Source organism: Cnephaeus nilssonii, assembly GCF_951640355.1.
Source record: "Cnephaeus nilssonii genome assembly, chromosome: 5".
In the NCBI taxonomy this organism is placed as follows: domain Eukaryota; kingdom Metazoa; phylum Chordata; class Mammalia; order Chiroptera; family Vespertilionidae; genus Cnephaeus; species Cnephaeus nilssonii.
In genome coordinates, this window is record NC_137076.1 from 75,795,818 (window position 1) to 75,820,045 (window position 24,228).

General features: G+C 38.7%; 1 protein-coding gene across 2 annotated transcripts; it reads left to right on the plus strand.

Annotated features, from left to right (window-relative positions):
• The first annotated feature begins 2,874 nt into the window (after window positions 1-2,874).
• On the plus strand, window positions 2,875-23,854 carry UBE2B (ubiquitin conjugating enzyme E2 B). Of its 2 annotated transcripts, XM_079771420.1 has the most exons (7): window positions 2,875-3,311; window positions 5,466-5,546; window positions 7,417-7,442; window positions 11,867-11,956; window positions 15,276-15,364; window positions 17,451-17,589; window positions 23,717-23,854. In XM_079771420.1, the coding sequence occupies exons 1-6, from the start codon at window positions 3,268-3,270 to the stop codon at window positions 17,577-17,579; spliced, it is 459 nt and encodes a 152-aa protein (XP_079627546.1). In that variant the 5' UTR covers window positions 2,875-3,267; the 3' UTR covers window positions 17,580-17,589; window positions 23,717-23,854. The 2 variants fall into 2 exon arrangements, with proteins under 2 accessions (XP_079627546.1, XP_079627545.1); XM_079771419.1 differs by lacking the exon at window positions 23,717-23,854 and having other exon boundaries at window positions 2,877-3,311; window positions 17,451-18,001.
• The last annotated feature ends 374 nt before the right edge of the window (window positions 23,855-24,228 follow it).

Genomic DNA, 24,228 nt, shown 5'->3' on the forward strand with positions numbered 1-24,228 from the left:
GCAGGGGGTTTCGAAGGGTGGACTCTGTTGTTTCAACTCGGTTGTTAATTCTTTGATGAATGGACCAAATTCCCAGGTTAACTCCCATGTTCCAGGGTGTACAACTCTCAGCCATTTAGAATGTGCTTTCGCCAATCAGAATAGAACAATCATGGTTAACAGAGCATGATTAATATTTCTGCCCCTAATAGTTTTTGTTTATCACTACCAAAATATTGAAAATTTTTTCCTTTTAAAAAGTTATTCCATGTGGCTCTTGTTAGAGCATCGGCCCAGAAGTGTCTTGGGTTTGACTCCCAATCAAGGGCACATACCTGGGTTGGAGGTTCGATCCTGGGCCCTGGTGCCTTCTGGAGGTAACCAATCTGTCTCACATCGATGTGTTTCTATCTTCTCCCCCTCCCTCCCTTCCACTCGCTCTAAAAATCAATGGAAAAAATATCGTCGGGTGAGGATTAACCAAAAAAAAAAAAAAAAAGTTATTGAACCCTGTTATAAAATACTTTGTATCTATGAATAAGAATATCATAGTGGGCTCAGACTTTATAAGTATATTTATTAAATGTTGTGGACTAAATATTTGCAAGGGACAAAGCATGAATCAGAGTCCTTGCCCTCAGTGATTTCACAATCTAGAGCTACAGAATCACTACAGTATAAAATTATAACTTTTAAAGGGGCGAGGGCAGGAGAGATTAAACAAAGAACTTATATGCATATATGCATAACCCATGGACACAGACAATAGTGCAGTAAATGCTTGGGGAGACTGGCAGGAGCGGGATGGAGGGGGCCAATGGGGGGAAAAATGAGGATATCTGTAATACTTTCAACAATAAAGATAAGTTAAAAAATAAACTATCTACTGTGAACCATAGGCCCCAAATGGTATTACTTGTGCTAAAAGCCCATGACACCAAACCTAGATTTAATACCTCATCTAATTGCAGTTTCAACCTCCGCCAGAAGCAGCCTTGACTAGAAAATTCCAGATAACCAGTCTTAAGATTTCGTTTCCTGGCAATTGTTGACAGTTTGGCTCAAATAAACTCACAAAAATTCTTCACAGGTTTGAATGTTTCTTACGTTGACAAATGGCTAGATAAATGACATAACAGACTTCTTTTTTTTAAGTTTCTCTTTAGTATTTCATTGCATGTAACCCTACCAGTGAGTCTTCATCCTTGGTTATGGGAGGATTAGGATTGCTATGGCAGGAAGACAAAAAAGTAAAAATAAGGATATTCAGCTTTTGATTTAGAGAATCACATTTATGAATGCACAGCAGGACCTATCAAAAGTTAGGTCTGGCTAACTTGATCACAAAGGCAGTTACTAAAAGCAAGAGATAGTAGGGTTTGAAAAAAGGGAGTGTTGACATAAGAAACGTCCAATCCTATACAGAATTTTTATGAGTTTATTTGAGCCAAACCGACAATTGCCAGTAAACAAAATCTCTTATCAGATTGAGAAATGCTCCTGAAAAATGGCAGTTTTACCATTTATTTTATACATCAGAATCAAAGGAGAAGATGTAAGGGGGTTATATGAAATCCATTCGTGATTAGGAAGGAAGATGGTAGAACTCAGATCGAGGAAATCTCTGAGATTGGATAAAAAGTATTATCAGAGACTCAAATACTTCTTTTACATTGGTGGGTTCAGGATAATGAACACTTACAGAACATAATAATCATGGTTATGTGGAGAAAAGATAACAATGAGGGGTTCAGTGGTCTCAAATTCTGGTGCGAGATTATGCCCCAGGGGTCTGGAAAAAGGGGATTACTCTGACATAACAAAGGTTTGTTATCATAGATGCAAAAAGACAATAGGCCTAGGGCATGACTACCTTCCATGGCTCCCTTTTAGTTAGGAAGTTTTCATTTCAGACCATTCTCTATGGCTACTTCAGGTCTCTGACATTGTAAAGCTTGCCATGCAGGCCTCCCCTAAGTTTGTCGGTTTTAGTATGTGGCTCCTTTTTTGTCCAGGAGATACCAGGAAAGGGAGGAAAGTTAACCCTCTCTGGTTCCATTGAATTATGGGCAGTTTGGGGCAATGCTAAGGCCCTCATCCTATCCTCTCATTCTGGTTTGGGATGAATTACCCTAATATATAGGAAAAGGTTCAGGGTCCTCTACAAGAGTCAATAACTTTGAGCTGCTCTCCCACACCCTCCCCGCCCCGCCTGAAGCTGTGGGGAGCATTTCTGGTACATCTGCATCTAAAAAGCTAGTGTGGAAGACCTGAAATGAGTTATCCAGGCTAGATATAAAATCCCCATCCATGTCTCCATGATCTGTTCCCCAGATCTGAATCTACACCATTCTTTTACCTTTGTCCATAATTTCCAACCCTGGAAACCCCACTGCAATGCCCCTAAGGAAGTAGTTCAGGGGATTTTACTTTGTATGGGTCTCAGCATTCAATACCTCAATAAAAAAATAAAATAAAAAAATGGTGGTCCCATCACTTTATGTACTAGATTTGATAAGCTTTTGAACCAACCAAAGGAGATTATAATTCCAAATTACTTTTAGCTCTGTTTTAAAGAGACTTAAGCAAAACGTGCTTTGCTTCCGAGAACCTCCTCCTCTCCCATTGCCCTCCCTGTTCACGGGACCAAATGTTTGGAAAAACTAATACAGGTGTATGCCCATCCGGTCAGTTTAACTACCTGCTTCAAATACCTGGCCGAGACTCAGATCCAGCGTAGCTCTCACTTTACCAGTTCTAATCACGTCATAGCGGCACGTGGTTCTAGATACTTCGCCACCTCCCACTCAGGGGCGGATTGTTGACAACCCCGCCGGCAGGTCACGTGACCTTACGTCATCCCACCTCCTTTGCCTGAAATCTCAAGCCCCGCTCGCTTCCCCCTCTCCCCACTCAGTCGGACCTAACCTAGCCAAAGGGGACGCAACAGGGTATGTTTCGGTTTTGTTGTCTCTTAACCCACACCATCTAGTCTGAACACAGAGAATACTAATTTTCCAATTGGTTCAGGGAGCCAAAATGGTAGGGCCTTGTTGAAAAGCTACCACAGGGGCTCCCCCACGTGCCCTCCCCCTTCTCTCCACCCCTCGCGCCGTGGTACTGGCGGAGGGCGGAGGGATCTGGAGGCGGCGGAGGGAGACGTCATTGCGGGGTTGTTTGTGCAGCCTCCGCGGCGGTGACCCGCAGTGATTCGGCCGCCGTGCCGGGGGGTGGGGGGGCTGCGCGGGACTCTTTTCTTTCAGACGGACCGCGGGGCAGCTGTGGAGCATGTCGACCCCCGCCCGGAGGAGACTCATGCGGGATTTCAAGCGGTAAGGCCCTTCCCCTCCGCCTGGACGACGGCTCCTCCCCAAAGCTGCGGGCCTACCGGACGGGGATCCGGGACACCTTCCTCTTGGGATTCTCAGAGGGCCGGCTGTGGGCCCCGGGGAGCGACGGAAAGCCAGTTCTGACCGTCCCCCCCCCCCCCCCCAAACACACACACGCCGTTCGCACTCCCTCATTCTTGTTTTCTCACTCCGATATCCCTCCCTCCCCAAATGTAAAAAAAGGGCAATGGACACCTAGGATTCCCCACTGCCCGCTTGGGCCAGCTGCCTGACTTGTCGCCCTGCCGTTGAAACCTTACCCCCGCCCCTGAACCCTGCGGCAGCCCTTCTCTAAACCCCACAAGGGAGCCCTCGCAGAAGCTTTTTCCTCGCGGACTCCACCAATGAGCTTTGTTCCCCGGTCCTGCGGTCTCCTCGGAGGGGCAGGGTTGAGGCGAAAAGCAACCCCCCCCCCCCCCCTTTCTGCAGTGAGGGTGGGTCTGCCTCGCGAGGTCCGGAGGTGGTTAACCCATCCTCCGAAACCCGACTCTCCCTCCCCCGCCCGCCCGCCCGCCCGCCTGCAAGGACCTTGAGAACTGGCGTAGACCTGGGACTCTGGCTGCCAGTGCCTTCTGGAACGCGGCTCCGTGGCCTGGCGTATAAAGCCCTATCTATAGTCCCCAAAGTCTGGAAAAGTGCCTTCCCCGAGACAGGCGCTAACCCGATCCTCCCAGGGCCTCCTTTTGTCAAGGAGGGTTTTGTGAGGAGATGCGGGGGGGGGGGGGGGGGGTGGTGAGGAGGAAGTGACTTTTTTTTTTTCTCTCTCAGTTGTTTACCTTTTACTTTGAGGTGCGGTGGGGGGAAAGTAATAGAAAACTTAGCCGTGCAGTCCTCTTTTTCTGAGCCCTGCCCTGATTGAGACGAAATGTGTGTTATAAAAACTTAGATCAGCGGCTCAGGAAGTGACCTCTCAACTTCGCCATTATCAAGTCGTAGGTGAGACCTTGGAAGCCATTGTTTTGGGCTTTGACCAGTTTATCGTTGAATATATTTGTTACTTCTCTTAGCCGGTTACCTTTGGTGAGCGTCAAGCATCATAATTCCTGTAAGGCTTCTCTGTTCATGGCCCAGTCTTCTTGAGGCTGACTAAAAATAACTGTTTTTATGTGGACTAATTTAAAAGTATCATAGAATCACTGCATATATATATATATATATATATATAGAGAGAGAGAGAGAGAGAGAATATAGCGTTTATTTTTTACTGAGTCTTTGAAAGGAGATGCCCTATTTCATGTAAAAGTCGTCTTCTAAAGCTTGAAATCAGTAGATTTCAAATTAGCTGAAATTCAGATGAGTGAAATTCAAATAATAAAACTTCCAGTTCGTGCCTCTTGTTACCCTGATTTGCTGTGATTCTCTGCTTTATTCTGAGTTGAATGCCGGGTACCTTTGGTAGTTTTCCAAGGGTCTTCAGGTTACAAGAATTTGACTGACAAATGTTGGAAGATAGTTTTGTATTGAGTCTCCTGTTCTCAGAGGTAGTTTTAGTGTTAGTGCAGAGCCTTTAAAATAAGGACTGACGGAAAACCAATCTTTGATTACTCTAAAAGCCATTGCTAATTGAAGCAAATGGGATAAAGTAGCTCTCCTGCCTGCAACTACTTTCCTAATGAAATTGAATCAAGTGTTTTCAGTCCTTTAGTGGTCACACTGAGGATTTTTTTGTTTTGAGGAGGAGGTTTGGTGGCCATGTTGCACAAATAGCCATCCTTAGCGCTCACACAGTCTGCATTACAGCAGCAAAATTGATGGTTCTGTTAAAATATTTTTTGCACTTGAGGTTTTTTAGTTTTGGTTGAGGGCAGCCTACATACACACACACACACACACACACACACACAAGTTCTTGAAAGATATCTTAATCTTGATGGTAATTGAAGAGGGATACTCATTTTAGGTGATTTGTAGTATCTAATAAGTATGTACCTGGGCGATTTTTTATTGTCAGATGGTTTATTCCAGCTCAGCACAAGAACAAGGAATTAGGTTTTGTTTGTGTCTCAAAGCAGGTAGTATAGAGCCTATAGGTCTTTTATTTGGCCTTCTTAGTGGCCCAAATGTTCAACTTTTAAAATTACTCCTACGGATTTCTAGATTGCAAGAGGACCCACCTGTGGGTGTCAGTGGCGCACCATCTGAGAACAACATCATGCAGTGGAATGCAGTTATATTTGGGTGAGTTGAAAGATAAAACAACTGATAGGTGTGGGGAATTTTTAAAAATGTGCAGCTAGGAAGAGACTGAGGTGAAATGGGGACCTTACAGAAACTGCAAGGTAAATTAGAAAAAACATTCCCATAAGTTTTATTGGTTACATAAAATTTATTTGCATTTTGGTGTTAATACATAAGATTTTATAGCCCTAGTTGTTTTACTCAGTGGATAGAGCCATCGGCCTGTGGATTCAAGGGTCCCGGGTTCGATTCCAGTCTGGACACATGCCCAGGTTGCTGGCTCCATCCCCATTAGGGGGCGCGCAGGAGGCAGCCAATCAATGATTCTCTGTCATCATTGATGTTTCTATTTCTCCCTCTCCCTTCTCTGAAATCAATAAAAATATATTTTAAAAAATATATAAGATTTTATAATAACTGGGTTTTGCCTTATAAAAATACCATTTGAAACTAAAGGAGAAGAGATAAATGATTTTATACAGAATATGCCAAGCAAGTGTTTATGCTTGTATTCTATTGGAACTATAAAAAGGCTAGGAACAAAAAACATTGAGAACTTACACTATGGCAAGATTTTAAATGAAAAACGTTTCATAGCCCAATATAAAATACAGGCATACCTCATAGATACTGTGGGTTTGGTTCCAGACTACCACAATAAAGCAAATTTTTTTTTTTTTTTTTTTTGGCTGGTGGAGGGCCTTACTTTCAATTCATAAAAAAGGCCATATCTGTGAAGTACAATAAAATGAGTATGCCTGTAGCTGAATGAGTCTTACATTCTACATATATATTGCATATATGCTTTTTATTTTAAAATTTCCTATGCCTTTTCTTTGGTTTTCCCAGAATTGATCTTTTTTTATTTCACTCTTTTTTAAAAACTAGGGTTTTGTGCTAAAACTTTAATTTTAAAGGGGAATCTTTTCATAAACAATTCTGAGTTGCCTCTGAATTAGTTACAAGTAAGGGTCTACCTTAAAAAATAGTGGGAAAAAGAGGGCAGTTCTCCTTCTAAAGTGATTATTTTAAATTAAGGCTGTAAACATGCTTCTTTGAGACCTGAATATGCCTTGCAAATAATTAAACTTCATGCTGCTGCTTAGGAAAAATGAAATTGGGGTATGGAGGCAAGGAAAAGATTTGAGCAAAAGAAACTGGCTTTCTTGATTTAGTTATGTCTATCCAATTTGAACTAGAAATTGCTCTGTTGAAAAATAGAACACACCTGCTCTGGCAGAGTGGGTCACAGTGTCATCCAATACATAACAGGTTGTGGGTTCAATTCCCAGTCAGAGAACATACCTAGGTTTCAGGTTTGATCCCCAGTCAAGGCTCTTACAAGGCCCGGCCAATCAAAGTTCCTCTCTCCCATCAATGTGTGTGTCTCTCCCTTCCTCACTAAAATTAATGAGCATCATATCCTTGGGTGAGGATTTTTTTAAAAAGCAGAACTCGATGCTTTGGTAACATACTTAACTAAAGGGTATTGATTTCCATCTTACTGAGTAAATTAAAATAGGACCTTTTCTCTTAAGAATGCACATATTGACAAAATACCTTGTTAGTATTTAGGAACTGAATTCTTTTTGTGCTAAAATCATGATAAATTTTGTTTTGCTTTGTTTTGTTTTTGTAAAGCTACCCTAAAAGGAAAACCTAGAAAATAAAAGTTACCTTTTATGCCTACATCTGTAAAAATTTAGGCCTAAGATGATACTAAATTAACACTATCTTAAAAACTCCACAAATTGTCAGGATGAGCCCCTCTTTCTGTTTGTGTTTATCCTTTCCACTCTTGAAAAAATCAGGAAAAAGCGGAATGAAAGAATGAAAAACGTGTTTTAATTAGAAATCTTCTTGTTTTCAGACCAGAAGGGACACCCTTTGAAGATGGTAAGTCATTCTCCTTATGTTTTCTACAGTGTTAAGAGGCTTTTTAGAAGTAGGAAATTATGCCCTAATTGGTTTGGCTCGGCCTGCAGACTGAAGGGTCCCGGGTTTGATTTCGATCAGGAGCACATACCTTGGTTGCAGGAGGCAACCAATGGATGTTTCTCTCACATCGATGTTTTTCTCTTTCCCTCTCTCTTCCACTTTCCCTAAAAGTCAGTGGAAAAATATTCTTGGGTGAGGATTAACAACCAAAAGTAGGAAATTATAACACCAATGTATCTACTTAAAACTATTTTCTATTTGACTTATTGTTAATAGGTCAAATTAAAATTAAATACTGCTACATAGTTTACAAGACTTTCTCCTCCCATCAGCTTGATCACCTTTGTTGCCACTCTATTACCTTATTATTTGGCTGTAGAACCTTAAGCCTAGATCAGTGGTCGGCAAACTGTGGCTCTTTGGCCCCTTGAGTGTGGCTCTTCCACAAAATACCACGGCCTGGGTGAGTCTATTTTGAAGAAGTGGCGTTAGAAGAAGTTTAAGTTTAAAAAATTTGGCTCTCAAAAGAAATTTCAATCGTTGTACTGTTGATATTTGGCTCTGTTGACTGAGTTTGCTGACCACTCGCCTAGATCATAGGGTCTGTGTTGATAATAGTTTAAATTTGGATGGCCTTTGTAGCATGCTAACAGTGTTCCTGTGGTAAACACCAGGAGAGGGTAATTGTGCTTTTTTTTTTTTACCTTTGTCATCTATATTGATAGTATGTTGAGCTGAAATTGTTCTTAAGTACACAAAGCTGCCAGTAATTTCATATACAACTGGTATTCAACACCTGTAAATAGCATTCTTGCATACTTTTAAAAAATATGTTATTTTTTTAAAAAAAAGCAAATTTCCAGTTCTAAAAAAGAATTTTTAAACAGGTTTGTTTTAATTATCAAAATGGCTTCAGCATTAATACAGCAGATATTTGTACAAAGATTGATTGCAGCACCATTTTAAAGGAGATAACCTGAATGCCCAATAGAGGAAATGGTTTGCACATTATGACATAGCTAGACTCTGGAATATTATATACCTGTTAAGGAATAAGGTAGACCTGGACAAATGACAACGTTACAGAATAATGTATGTTGCAATAAGTACACATATGCAAGTGTGTCTGTTATGTTAAAGGGTTATGTACCACACTGTTATCAGGGGTTACCTCTAGGCCAGGGTTAGGAATTAAATAGAGGTACTTAAGGATGTAAGCTTTTTACCCTTCACAAGGTATTCTCAAGAGTGTTCCAAAACCCCCTTAAGGTCCCTAAGACCCTTTCAGGGGTTCAATGTGATCAAAACTGTCTTCATACCAATACTAAGACATTTGCCTTTTTTCACTTTATTGACATTTGCACTGGTGGTACAAAAGCATTAATGACTAAAACCAGAACCTAAGCAGTTTAGCGTCTTGGCACAAATGAAGACAGTGGCACCAAACTACTAAGTGGTACTTTTTGTATTTTAAAAAATGCCAGTTTCACTTAATCTCTTGGTGAAAAAGTGGAAATTATTAATATTATTAAATTCTGACCCTTGAGTATACATCCTTTTAATATTCTGTGTGATGAAGTGGGAAGTATGTATACAGCACTTTACTTGTATACCAAATATGATGATTATCTGGAGGAAAAACACTTATGCAATTGTTTGAGTTGCAACTTGAACTACTGCTTTTTTCATGGAACATTCTTACTTGAAAGAATGACTGACAAACTGATTATTTAGGTTTGAGTATTTGGCAGGTATATTCTTAAAAGTGACCTAAGTGAGCTGTTAGGTCAAGGAGAGCAGCTGAACAGTAAACCAATATTTTCCAAATGTGAATGATACAAAACTTTATAGATATGGTTTCAGATTCTACATTGCAACTAACCTTTAAAAACTTAACATTTCTTTGGTGTAATATAAAAAAATACCTAGTTATCTGAAAAGGCTATGAAAATACTCCTTTCCTTTTCATTTACATAATTGTGTGATGCCTGATCTTCTTCATGTTCCTCAACCAAAACAGCATATTGCAACAGATTGAATACAGAAGAAGCTAAGAGAATCCAGCTGTCTTCTGTTAAGACAGTCATTAAAGAGATTTGCAAAAAATGTAAAACAATACTTCACTTCTCACTAACTTGGTGAGAAGATATTTGTTGTTGTTTTTCTCATTAAATGTTACTTAGGTAAATGTGTAATGAGTTTATAGTTCTTAATGATAGATATTTTAAGATTTTTCTGAGTTATAATTTCTAATACAACACATATTGATAGTTACAGCCAGTGGTGTGCTGGGGGCAGCTTGTACTGATTTGTGAGAACAGATTGTTAAAAGTTTTAGGAACTTTTGCAAGCTGATTAATAGAGAGCCAACATTTTAAAATGAAATTATTTTTTCTTTTTGGTGGAGATACCATAAAATAGTATGCTATTGATGCATCTCTTTCCAGCTTCACATTAGTGACTTCACATTGAAGCTTGGTGGAATGAGAACGTAAAAAGGGTCCTGAGCCCTAGCCGGTTTGGCTCAGTGGATAGAGCCTGCTGACTGAAGGGTCCCTTTCAGTCCTGGGTTTGGTCAAGGGCATGTACCTCCGTTGCAAGGCTGGATCCCCAGCCCTGGTCAGGGCCAGTGTGGGAGGCAACCAATCGATGTATGTCTCTTTCACATCAGTGTTTTCATTTACATAATTGTGTGATTGTCTCTTCCATTCTTTCTAAATTTCATTGGAAAAATAACTTCAAGTGAGGATTAATTAAAAAAGGGGGGGTCCAGAGACCCCAAAATAGGGGGAGAACTTAAAAATAGCTGTTTCATATTTGTGTTTGCTTGAAACTTTTACATAGTACATTTTTGTAATTAAAGAGAATTAAAATGTAAGCTTTAAAAATACATAGGTATTGGGATGGGAATGGGGGGATGAGGACAAATATGTGATACATTAATCAATAAATAAATTAAAAAAAATAGGTATAAGGCTGTCTTCACTAACTATACATTTCATAGTACCGCTATTAATATATCAAAATATGAAATAGATACCACCTTTTATTTTGCTTATATCTTTGGCCTCCCTAATTCCAAATTTCCAAACAAAAAATTGTAAAGAGGTAGAATTTGAGTATCAAATATGACTAGTGAAGATAAAAAATAAAATATTTTACTAAATACATGCCTCTTATGTTAGTAAACTGAAGCCAGGAGTTTAGAATTGAGGTTGATTAAGGTTTTTGTTGTTTAGATTATTTTAAAAATTTTTATTTTTTAGTATATTTTTTAAAATTTTTATTTTTTAGTTATAGTTGGCATTTTTTTAAAAAAATGGCATTGATGACATAAGGGAAAGAACTTTGTAGAGAGACCTGGAATGGTATAAACTTTCATTGACTTCGTTAGGAATAAGTTTTTCCAATGGGTTTTAGTTAGACTCTAGGGCAGTGATGGCGAACCTATGACACGTGTGTCAGCACTGACGCGCGTAGCCATTTGTGATGACACGCGGCCGCTGAAGCGGCCGCATGCCGAGGATGAAACATTTGTGAAATAATGTTTTTTCCTCAAAGTGACACACTACCCGAGTTATGCTCAGTTTTTTGGCGAAGTTTGACACACGAAGCTCAAAAGGTTGCCCATCACTGCTCTAGGGAGAACACCTCTAATCTACTCACCTTTAAGGTGAGTTTCCTCAAAATAAAAGGACTTTGGATAGTGAATAAACACAAAAGAAGTCTAAAAAAACAAACCTAAAACCACTAGTAGTGTTATTTCTGTGAAATGGATTTAGAATTGGAGTTGAGAGTTCTTAACTTTTCTGTTCACTGTGAAGAGATTTACTTTGTTAAAATGCATAATTTAAAAAAATGCCTATGCTTCTATTGACCAAAAAATACTGATGTAAACTGACCAAAATGTACTGTGTTGGTCTGTAACCAACAATAGTAGACAGTTACACTTATGCTTACCAGGACTGATTCTTGGCATATTTAAGTGAAGGGATTCTTATGGGACAGAACAGACCTTTCACATTAGCTCCCAAGTTTCCAATCTGAGTCCTTTGTTATGTGGTAGTCACCAACTCTCAAAAATCCTCTGGGCATCCTCCCCTCTTCTAAACTATAATGTCTCCAACCAAATTGCCTTTTTAAAATGTAACAGTTATAATTCCCACCAATAGTATGTGAAAGTGTTAAGTTTCTTATGCTTGCCATTGCTATGTGTTCTCAGTCTGACATAAAGTATATTAGTATGTTTCATATACTGAACCAAAATTCACATGAATTTTTATGTGGTGCAAAAACTAGTATGGGTTGAAAATTCATTGATGAAGAGATTTAAAAGTTATGCTTGTCTGTACTATAATTATTTTGGTTTGTTTTCTATCTAGGTACTTTCAAACTAGTAATAGAATTTTCTGAAGAATATCCAAATAAACCACCAACTGTTAGGTTTTTATCCAAAATGTTTCATCCAAATGGTAAGTAGCAATTTTGTTTGACTTTGCAAATGATAAAGGGGAGGGGGAAAAGGCTTGTTTCCTTCCTTCTAGGTCTTACCCAGTAGTTCTCACTTTAAGGGCCCACTTCCAGATGTTGTTTCCAGATCAGTATTAGTCACAAATCTTACCAAGGTTCTAAATTTGAGATAAATTTGTTTTTGTTTTAATAACTTCTGATTTTAAAATAATACCTATTTGTAGAACTGTGAAAGGTGTTGAAAAGAATTTGTCACTTAAAATTTAGCTTTTAAAAATATAAATAAATGCTTGTACAAAATTGGTATGTTCTGAATAAAGTTTAAGTACCTAATTTTTTATATACTATGAACATTTTCCTTTATTAAATATTTCTACACCATTTTTAGTGGCTACAAAATGTTCTGAGTTTGCCATAACTTACCTAATCTGTGTCCAGTTGTTGATTTTCAGCATTTTTTATATTATTGAAAATAAATCTTCTCAAATACTACTCCTGAATATTTCTTTAGAATAAGTTTTTAGACGTGGTATTACTGGACCAAAGGTTTGTGTATTTTTAAGGCTTTTTAAAATACAATTTTACATTTTTTCTCATTCCTATTTTCACTTTGAGAAGTTTATTATTTTTCATAAATGATTGCTGAGGGACCCTTTTGTAGTTAAATTTGTTCTTCCCTGATTTTGTGATTATAAATTACTGTCTGAAAGACTTATTTTCCAAAACATTTAAGCTCTCTTTTTGTAACCTTTTGCTCATTTCAATGTGATCTTCCCCATCAGTTAACTTCTCTTCAGGAGGCACATATTCAGACGTCTTTCTGATTGCATCTAGTCTAGTACTGCAAACTGCATGAGTGGGCTATAGGCAGGTAGAGCTCCCTACTCAGAGGAGTGTTATGTTTGTGTATCTGGAACCAGTGTGACTTCCCAATAATAGATTTAATTTCTTTTGCTTTTTCCTTCCAGCTGCCCCCCTTTTTTTTTCTTTTAAAGCCAAGACAGGTTTTATTTTTTGTTTCTGTTTTGGGGAAATTACCAAGTTGCTTACTATTCTGCTGTCGCTTTATCCTGGCTTAGACTTTATATTGAATCAACTCAAATTATAGAAGGGGGCTCTGTAAATCAAGGTGGAATAGACTGTAGAATGTGCAGGGAGTATATGTTTATATGTGTAGGATTAATAGATTTATGGGGAAACTATATTATTTTTGATCATTTAATATTAATAGCATCGTCTCCCTTTTTTCTGCTATCAGTATTTTTTTATTGTTAACTTCCTGGTTTACTTTATTAACATTTTTATTGAAATACAATTCATATACCATGCTCTTCACCCATTTAAAATATATAGTTCAGTGTTTGTTTTAATGATTTTTATTGATTTCAGAGAGGAAAGAAGAGGGGGAGAGAGAGAGAGAAACATCAATGATGAGAGAGAATCATTGATTGGCTGCCTCCTGCATGCCCCCTACTGGGGATGGAGACTGCAACCCAGGCATGTGCCCTTGACTGGGAATCGAACCGTGATCTCCTGGTTCATAGGCCAGTGCTCAACCACTGAGCCATGCGGCTGGGCCAATTTTATAACTTTTTTTATGACTCTCCCCAAAAAATCCCATGCCTGTTAGCAATCCACGGACTTATTTTTTGTTTCTATAGATTTGCCTATTCTGGAGATTTTACATAAATTGAATCCTGTAATATAATTGGTTCTTTGTGACTAACTTCAGTTAGCAAGCTAGTTTTCAGGGTTCATCTATGTTGTAACACATAATTACTTTCTTTTATGGTGAATAATATTCCATTGTATGGATATAGTACGCTTTATTTATTCATCAGTCCCTAGGTTTCTTGTTCACTTTTTGATTACTTCTCAAAAATAGTTACTAGTTCAAAACTTAAAAATCATTTTAAACTTCCATGGGATTTACAAAGGTGTGATGATGATAAATCATTTTATACTTTAATGGGATTTACAGAGGTGTGATGATACTTGCTTTGCGTTTCCTAAATGTGATGTTCCTTTGGATTTATAGTAAGTAAATTGACTGTTGTTTTTAAGCTGAGTTTTAGAATCTGGTCTAAAGCTAACAGTTTGAAGTACCTAGCACATGGATAGTAATGGATAAGAAGGATAGAACTGAGGATAGAGCCCTGTGGAATGACAGCATTTAAGTACACTTTGCCTTGTCTCCCCTCCCGCCCCCCCCAAAAAAACCCACAAAAAAACTGAATTGCTGTTTTTATATAAAGTGATCTGGCTTGCTCTAAAGACTTCTAAAACTTGTTAATTACTTTCATTTTTTAATTATAAAAGGAATGTATACTCATTGCAAAAACAATTCACAAAATACGAGAAAAGGTAAAACAAGATCTTTCATAATCCTATCTACAGATATTTGCTAGTTACATTTTGACATTGAATCTTACAAATGTTTTTGCAACTGCATATACTTCAAATGAAGATATTTATCATTTTTTACTATAAGTGGAATTATATTATCCTGTATAAATAATTGGAAAATTACGGCATTAAGGTAATATACGTATTGTGGATGTCTTTCTACATTAGTTAACATAGGGTAGATGTGTATCATTTCTGTTGACTAGCGTGGGAATGGTTATATGAATGTAGCATGTAGCAGGTCCCCTCTTTATGGGCCACAAGGTAGTTTCCAATTTTTCACTCTTACAAAGAGTATTATAGTGAACATCTGTAAATAAAACTTTGTAAGTTCATGATTATTTCTTTTAGAGTAATTTCTGGGAGTGAAATTGCTGTGTTAAAAAATAAACTTTTGCCCTAGCCGGTGTGGCTCGGTGGCTAGAGCGTCGGCCTTCGGATTGAAGGGTGGGTCCCAGGTTCGATTACTGATCTGGGCACATGCCTGGGTTGTGGGCTCAATCCCCAGTGTGGGTGGGGTGTGCCGGAGGCAGCTGATCAATGATTCTCGCTCATCATTGATGTTTTTCTCTCTCCTTCTCCCTTCTTCTTTGGAATCAATATATTTTAAAGAGTGTTTTTAAATAAACACTCTCCCCACCCCCAAAGCTTTATTTAAGAATATTTAGAAATAGGGAATTTAAACAGATTTGCTGTATGGAGTGTTGAAAAGTTTTAACTCCCACCCAGCCTCCTCATGAGAAGGTACAAAATAAGAGACCTTATTTAGGACTGGTTTTCCTGTGAGAATGGGGTTTAGTTATTGCCTAATATTCAAAACTTCTGTCTGGGCCAAGCATTCTATTTGTGGTAAAGATTTCTCTTAATAGATATGACAAAGTTAATATGTAACCAGTTTTAGTGTTGTCTTTGCAGTGTATGCTGATGGTAGCATATGTTTAGATATCCTTCAGAATCGATGGAGTCCAACATATGATGTATCTTCTATTTTAACCTCAATTCAGGTAAGTGTGTATTAAGATGCATCATAATTTTTCAAGACTCTGTGGTATCCAATCAGCTCTTTTAGGCGTAATCTAAAGACCAAGTGAGCAAACTAACTTTCCCAGCACTGAGGTGGCAGAGCTCAGACAAAAAGCCCATGATTTTCAGACGACTGGTCTGCTTTTTCATTAGTGACCACCTTAGATCAAATCCACAATTATTTTCCTGTTTATGTGTAAGTTAATGTTCTCACAGGCTAAGTATTATTTGTGCCCATGAAGTATAGCCAGAGGTTGTGGAGAAGAATAAAAAATCTCGGGGAAAGATAAAAGATGATTGCTTCCCTGGCTGGTTTGGCTCAGTGGATAGGGCGTCGGCCTGCAGACTGAAGGGTCCCTGGTTCAATACCAGTCAGGGGCATGTACCTTGGTTGCGGGCACATCCCTAGTAGGAGGTGTGTGTGCAGGAGGCAGCTGATCGATGTTTCTCTCTCATCAATGTTTCTAACTCTCTATCCCTCTCCCTTCCTCTCTGTAAAAAAATCAATAAAATATATTTAAAAAAAAAAAAAAGATGATTGCTGAAAAAAAACCATAGGGACCTCAAAAAACTGCCAAGTGCAGGGAATTGAGAATACTGCCCTATCCAAGAAATTATCTATACTAAAAAAGGGTAATATGCTAATTAGGACGTCTTCCAGATATCCTTCCGGACAAAGCCACAGTGGCGGGGGCTGAGGCAGAGGCAGAGGCGGTTAGGGGCGATGAGGCCAGCAGGCAGAGTGGTTAGGGGCGATGAGGCCAGCAGGCAGAGTGGTTAGGGGCAATCAGGAAGGCAGGTAGGTGAGCGGTTTGGAGCCAGCAGTCCCAGATTGTGAGAGGGATGTCTGACTGCAGTCGGACATCCCCTGAGGAGTCCTGGATTGGAGAGGGTACAGGCCGGACTGAGGGACACCACCCTGTCCCCTCCCACCCAACCCCCCCTTTTGTGTACCAGGCCTCGTGTGTGTGTGTGTGTGTGTGTGTGTGTGTGTGTGTGTGTGTGTGTGTGTGTCAGCCTGGGGGAGGGGACATGGGCGTTTGGCCAGCCTGCTTGCTGGTCGAGAGGATAATTTGCATATTAGCCTTTTATTATATAGGATATACACTGAGTGGCCAGATTATTATGCGTTCAGAGATCCTAATAATCTGGCCACTCAGTGTGTGTGTGTGTGTAAAAGAAAGTAGCGTAACTATTTGCCAAAGCACTCTGGAAGAACATTTCACAGTGGACCTTGAATTACAGTTTCCTGGAGGGGAGGAGAGAGGTATGTTTTAGTTATGTGGATTTGAGAGGAGCAGAAGTAATGTTTTGATTTGTGACTTTTTAAAACTTTGCTTTAATTTGGGTCATCTTATAAACGTTTTTAACCTTCCTATTTCATCCCTTTGCTGCTAGATATGTTTTATTGATTAAAGGAAACAAGATTAACTAACTTATAGTGAGACATTTGCCAAATAACTACAATAATAGAGCTTAAGGTTGGAAAAGGTTTGTTGCTAAGCTATTTATAGGTGTTGTATATTAACCAAATCAAACTGCTTGCTTCCTAGTTTAATGTTAGTAGGCTGAAGAAGATATTCTTTTCCAATTTATTCCAAAGGTCTTAACCTTTTGCACTCGGATGTCGAGTGTGACTCAACACAGTTAGAATCGGTAGCAGCTCGTATGTCGAATTGTATTGAATGTATCAATAATTTGAAATATAAAAAAAATCCAAATAAATAAGTTTGTATGAAAAGAAACTCCAGTTTTTTATTCTACTGCCGCGCTTTGTAAAATCTGGGGTATTTAAAAAATTAAATCCCGAGTAGAATAAAGGAATCGAGAAAAAAGCAAGTGAGTGCAAAGGGTTAAGGCAATTGAGAGTGATCTGTTTTAGAAGCTTTTCTCTAGCAGTAGGAATCTTCTCACTGTATTTATCAAGAAATTTTTGAAAAGTATTTAGACCTAAAAATATATGACATACTAATTTCTGCCATTTTATATAACTTCTGTGCTCCTTATCTGACTCGTTAATGCAAAGAACAACTCTGCAAATTTTTTTTTCTCTCTCTTTCCTTCTAGTCTCTGCTGGATGAACCAAATCCAAACAGTCCAGCTAATAGCCAGGCAGCACAACTTTATCAGGAAAACAAACGAGAATATGAGAAAAGAGTTTCAGCCATTGTTGAACAAAGCTGGAATGATTCATAATAGACAACTGGTCTGTTAATCTTTTTCATCATTGTTGTGTATAATTTACCTCTCAGTAGAAAGGCTAACAAATTTTAAGTGCCACCGGTTTTAAGGATTCTGCAGAAGAAGAAAAGTCCTTCAGTTTAGAACCTATAAAAGCTTGTGTATCTTGATTAATGTACTTTTTATTGCATGGTGTGAACTAAGTTATTGCTTACATAAATTTGTAATATATCCTGTTTGTATTTTTTTCCAAGTGTATAATGTTGGTGTGGAGTTTTCATGACAGAATATACACATTTTGTAAATCTGTACTTTTTTCAAATATTGAATGCCTTATTTTTGAATTCTTTAGATTTTTAAATTGGAGAAAAGCACTTAAAGTTTTTTATATATGAATATTACATGTAAAGCTGTTAAAATACATAACTTCAAGAGACTTTGTCACTTATTTCCTTATCTATGTAGGAGGGGTTAATAAGTCTCTAGCTCTCCATCAATTGATAGTTTCATTTCCAATTTCAAAAGAACAGATTTATATTTTATCAAGAAATTCTTCAAATTTGATTCTAAACACTTATAATCTCAAACTTTATTTTGAATGCACCTGTATTGGTTTCAATTGAGCAATTATAAATTGGCTTGTTCTGTCCAACTCTGTACTTAGGCCACTTGTTACTGTTTCTTCATGCTCTACTTACTGTTAAACTGTACCTCTTGTGATTTCACAATTTGCACCTCTACCATGAGGAATTAGCACCTTTACCTTTAATGAGCAGAGAGCTGATGCAACTTATTTGCTGCTTAATAGCACTTTAAAAGACTTGATAATAAAGAAAGTAAAACCATAAACATTTACCAAACATCCATACCCCCACTATTAGCAATGAATAAGAATTAGTTGCAGTGGACGAGCAAGACAAACATTTTTTAATCTCCTAAATTGTATAAAAGTTGTACTGCATCTAGTTTACTGGATGCATTTAAAACACGGTATTGTAGAAAGCTAATACAAAGCTATCCTATGCCTTCAAGTAGGATAGAAAATGGAAAATATACAAGTAAATTCTGTTGAACCACTTGTGTAGTCTTTCTAGTAGTTAAAACAGCTATTTCAGTAATCCCAAGAGTTTTCTTGTCATATTCCTACCAGTTTAGTAAGCTCAGAGCTTCTCTATTAGAAGACTGTAAGATGGCAATATCTATAGCTTTTAGTAAGCAAAGTTTAACACTGGAAGGATAAGTGCTGATCGTTTCTTTTAAAGTTATTGTGGCAAATTTGGGGGTAAGTATATGGTCTTAAGTATTTTGATACAAGGGAGAGTTCACTCACTGGAATTAATGGCCAAAAATGGGGGAAAGGTGCTTTATTTTAAGATACTTTTTGGTCATTTTAAATGTGTGATGCTTTTATATTCAGCTCTAAAATTATACTTTTAATAGACATTTATTCCAGTGAGTGAAGTGACTCTGATAGTAAATGCACAGTAGCAATGAGAGTCTTCCATCTCACTTCATTATATGTTATTTGGATACTGCTTTGAAATCTATTTTTATCTTTAACCTGTTTTCCTTTCCCTATTTTAAACTGAAACATTTCAAGTATCGATAGAAAATTATAAGGAAAATTATCGAAGAAAATACGTGCATGGGTAGGGTATCTAGGCCTGGCTAGTGATCCGGGCTGATCAGGGCCTTCCTTTGTTTTGTGCCACCCCTGGTGGTCAGCGCATGTCATAGCGAGTGATCTAACTCCCTAGGAGACACTTTGCATATTAGCCTTTTATGTATATAGATTATATCTTACTTGGCAAGGAGTCAACTCTGACTCCTAAATTCAGTGCATACAACTCACACCTAGTCTACATTTCCATTGGAGAAAATTCTTGGGAACGGTCTCTGAATTACTCCTCATAGTTTTTTCCTTCAACTTAGGAATCAGCTTAGGCTAATGAGTACAGTGCAGCAGCTAACACACAAAACTACTGTTTGTGCATGGCTAAAGATGGTGGTGGTTTTATAGCATCCTGGGCATTTCACATCCATGAAGTGGGAATTGGGTTCTGTACCAGGCATTTTTCTTGTGTTTTTTTTCCTTCTGGAGAGGGATGTTGTCATGGGGAAGTCGTCACTGCTAGAAAGGCCAGATTTCTATTTCTTTGGTTGAGCACCAGATGTAAACCTTCAATTTACAAGGTTATGTCATATTTTTAAAAAAATGTTTACTTTTAAACTCGACACAAATTTTATAAATGGTATGGCAGGAGGCTAGAATTAAGTTATTTGTTTAGGTATGAAGGTGGAGTCATGTTAAAATTTAAATACATTCGTGATGAAATTCCTCTTTAACAATACATAACACTGTACAAGGCGCTATTCTAAGAACTCTTGACATACATTGCATCTCAGAGTCAGTAATCCTGAGGTGTAGGTATCAAAGACTAGCAAACTATGTAAAAGAGATTAAGTGACTAGCTCTAGATCAACTAGCTAGTGATAGAGTTGGGATTTGAACTTAAATATTCCATCCCAATTTATGAAAATACTTTTGTTGATGGTTGATGTAGAGGTATGTACAGACTGGTATCTGTCCAATGCAAAGGTTTTCCTGACCACCATTTTCCACCTCTTTTTCTAGTATAAAGTCTTGACACAGGGATATTTTCAGGTCTGTGCTATAAAGGACTGTGATTTATCAATAGACCAAAAATTTTTCCCTTCCTAGAAATATCCTTGAGTCTGTACACCCCACCCCCAAAAACATAAGATCCATTAATATGATTAATTTCTAGAACTGATCTAAAAATTAATAATATAGGTGGAGGTAGTAGGAGGAAAAAGCTATTAAAGGTACCTTATTTAGTAACATCTTTTGTGCTCAATGAATAAGGCACCTAAGTTTGTTTATTTAGCACTCTTTTTAAGAAAGAACTCAGGCTTATTAGTTACATGTAAGGTATTTTGATCTATTCTTCCATGTTTCAAGAGCAGAGACCAAGTTTTTAGATCTTGGTGGTGGTTATTACAATTCTTTTATATTGCATTCAGCAATGCAAAGTGCCAAAGAAATCTGTTGTGGGGATTATGTATGTTAACAGAAAAGTCAATGGTTGGAAAGCTATTAAAAGTAAATGAAATTGTGCATAGGACTGGGTCCTTGTGCCAAGGTGTGCCCTCTTCAGTTCCCATGTAGTTAGGGAAAAGAGCTGTTGTCAAATAAGGGGAAAGATGACTTACCAGTTATTCCAGTATATAACATAGAGCAAAGATATGTTGAAAGAATTGACAGTTTTCCTCTATCCTTTCAAAAAGAATACAGAAAAATGTGCCATTCTTTCAGTAATTTCTCTACACCATCACAACAGCTTTTTTTTTTTTAACCTTTTATTATAGAAACTAACAGGAATAAAAGAAGTTAGAAAATATATTGACCTTCCATAGGTTCATCATCCAGGTTCACATTTTTCTCTCTCTTTTTTTTTCCATTTTCTTCTACCTGACTTCTCTTTTTTTTTTCTTTCCATCAACATGTATCCTCTATGGCCTCTTCCTTCTCCACCCAACCCCTCAGACCTCCAAAATCACCACACTGTTGTCCATATCCATGGGTTCTCTCTTTTTTACTTTATCTCTACACCACACCCAACACCACCAACAGACAAATAACCATATGATTTCACTCGTATGTGGCATTTAATGAACAAACTGAACTACCAAGTAAAATATAGACAGCATTATAGATAGGGAGCAGTCTACTCCTTTTTTAAAATTGTCTCAGAGATCCTTAAACCTCAACACGGCAAATCAGATTTCCTAATCCGCATTTCCAGCCATGACCCCTTAATTGAGGTCATCTGTACTTTACTTTCTCCCTTCTTGCTGCTCATAGTCAATATCCTCAACCACACACTCATAAACCATGAGTGATATGAATCACTTCATTTCCTCTTAGTTCTTAAATATGTTGGTCATTTTCTCATCCAGCCGGTTTAGGAGGTATAGGACCCTTACTCTGAATTCTTTGACATTGCTTGCCTCCATTTCATTAAGTTTATTTTCTGGCGATTCCTCCTTTTCTTTCCTTTGGGGGTTTCCCTAAATGGGGTTTGTCTCCCCATTTTTGCTGTCTCTTTCTGGCCCTGGGCTCCCTGCTTGAGGCCCAAGGGGTTGAAGCCCCTAGTGGTGCAATGATCTGGCACTTGCTAGACTGGAGGCTGGGTCGGCCTTGAGTTGTACACCTTTATTGTCTCTGCTCTGAGTTGCACCCCTTTCTCCCCCGGCTCTGGTCCCTCAGTTGTCCAGATTCTCACGGTGGGCGGAGGCATGTGCACAGTTCGTTTGGTGTGCAACTTCCTGTGATGGCCCAGAGCCCTCTGGCATGCAATTCACAGTGTGACCCTCGCACCCAAGACAGGATGACACCCTAGAAACCCCTGGCAGCGCACATGCAGCATGGTCCTGTGACCTGTGGCTTGGCACACCAGGTTGAACCAGCAGCTCTGACCGGGGCCAGGGGTAGAGCATGGGCCAGTTGACAGCTCCATAATTCGAATAGAAAAAGCATGCCCTTCTGCAGCCCTGGGGATGGAACCTGGTCTGATGGGGTGATTGTGGGTGCTCATTTTTTCATTTCATGTAAATGTAAGTTAGTTGAGACATTTCATATATTCCCAGCTTGGCCTCAAAGGTAAAACGGCAGGAATGAAGTTGTGAGAGTTCACTAAGTGCTAGGTGCTTTCAAAGACGTTAGTTTTTCCACTGAATCCTCCAGTAAAGATTAAAGGATCATCCCCACTTTGCGGATCCCTACCCTGAGGTGAAATAACTTGGGAAGCATCTCCTAATTCATATCTATGAGGTTCAGTTAAATATTCTTAATAAAAAGAAGTGTCAAAGGGAAAGGAAAATGCAGCCCTAGAGGATGAGATTTTGGTGCTAGCATTCACATCAAAGCAAGGGCTTTAGGCCCACACAGTTCAAGGTTGACCTTACTACCCTTCACTAAACCAGGGGAGTACCAAGACTTGCCTTAGGCCCATAACAGCATCTTCCTCTCAAGCAAATAGGTTGGAGGACCATAGTCAAGGATATTTTTGGTTCATTAGCCTACTTTTCCTAGGCAGAGAAAGAAAGATGGGACTTGGGCTACAACTACCAGGGTTATATTTTAAAGAGGCATCCTTTTCTGACAGCATTGTTGGAAAGAAGCTCTGGTTCACATGGTCTAGAACAGATAAGAATTGACTCCATCAAATGGGAGCTTAACAGTTTCAATTTTTACTATTTGATTTCCAAGGGCATCTGTTCAGATGGTTACCCCAACTCCTCAGCGGGTCCTCTTATCCAAAGGCCAGGCTTCAAGCCCACCTCCATGTCACAGGAACACATGCAAAGGACTCTGCCCCTGTGGCTGGCGTTGTGAGAAAGCCCAAACCAGAGAAGGGCAGCCAATACTGCCACCCCTGGCCCTGGGAGTCAGGACTTGGAAGGGACAAACTTTTTTTGCTTTTCATTAAATAAAAAATAAACAGGCATTATCACTTGCTCTCTATTTTAATGAAAAGTGAGCCACGTGAGATTCTGTTTCTCCACCAAAGAATTTGTGTATTTGTGTGTGTCCATGACAGCAGAGAATTTTATTTTTTCTTAATATATTTTTATTGACCAGAGAGGAAAGGAGAGGAAGAGAGCGAGAGACAGAAACATCAATGATGAGAATCATTGATCAGCTGCCTCCTGCACAACTCCCACTGGGGATCGAGCCTGCAACCCAGGCATGTGCCCTGACGGAATCAAAACTGGGACCCTTCAGTCCACAGGCCGACACTCTATTTGTTGAATGAAACAATATCCATTATGAACACAATTCTGCTTAAGTTCTAAAACTTGTGCCTCTTAAGATTTGTCTTTAGCCCTAGCTGGTTTGGCTCAGTGGGTAGAGCATTAGCCTGTGGACTGAAGGGTCCCAGGTTCAATTCCGGTCAAGGGCACATGACCTGGTTGCAAGCTCGGTCCCCAGTGGGAGGCGTGCAGGAGGCAGCAGATCAATGATTCTCTCATCATTGATGTTTCTATCTCTCCCTCTCCCTTCCTTTCTGAATTCAATAAAAATATATTTTTTAAAAAAAGATTTGTGTTTACTTTTATTCCTACAGAACCAAAAGGTGTCCCTAAACTGATCAAGAATGACCAGATGACAGAACTCCGACCTAGAAGTTGACAATCTCCTTTCAGACATGAGTACCCAGCAGAGAATTTAGAGCTGGACAGCTGGTAAACACTAAGTTATCTGACATATGGGGTAATATAAACCTCATTTCAGATGCAACACTGTATTTTCATGGTCATTTACTACTGATAGCAAAGCATCAGGGGTGGTGATAGTGTCCTTCCTCCCAATGCCTGTGGAATAGGTAAGCCACAGATCCAAGTGGATCCTGGAAAAGTTCAGAGGAAATCTTTCCCCTGCAAAGGTAGAGGATTTATCAGGTGGGCCACAGACTCTAAGGAATGTTTCAAAGAGCAATTTTCTGGATAACATGAAAGGGTATCACTATTAACTGAGCACCCTAAACTGTTCTTGTGCTTCTCACAAGGTATTGAGATTTATGTCTTTAACAGAAAAGATCCTTTTAGTCATTATTTGAATGTAATATTACACTATGTC

Excerpts from the sequence above, each read along its gene's own strand:
- UBE2B (XM_079771420.1), top strand. The coding sequence starts at position 3,268 with ATGTCGACCCCCGCCCGGAGGAGACTCATGCGGGATTTCAAGCG. Across the intron at positions 7,443-11,866 it reads AGGGACACCCTTTGAAGATG|GTACTTTCAAACTAGTAATA; the intron begins GTAAGTCATTCT and ends TTTTCTATCTAG. Across the intron at positions 11,957-15,275 it reads CAAAATGTTTCATCCAAATG|TGTATGCTGATGGTAGCATA; the intron begins GTAAGTAGCAAT and ends TTGTCTTTGCAG.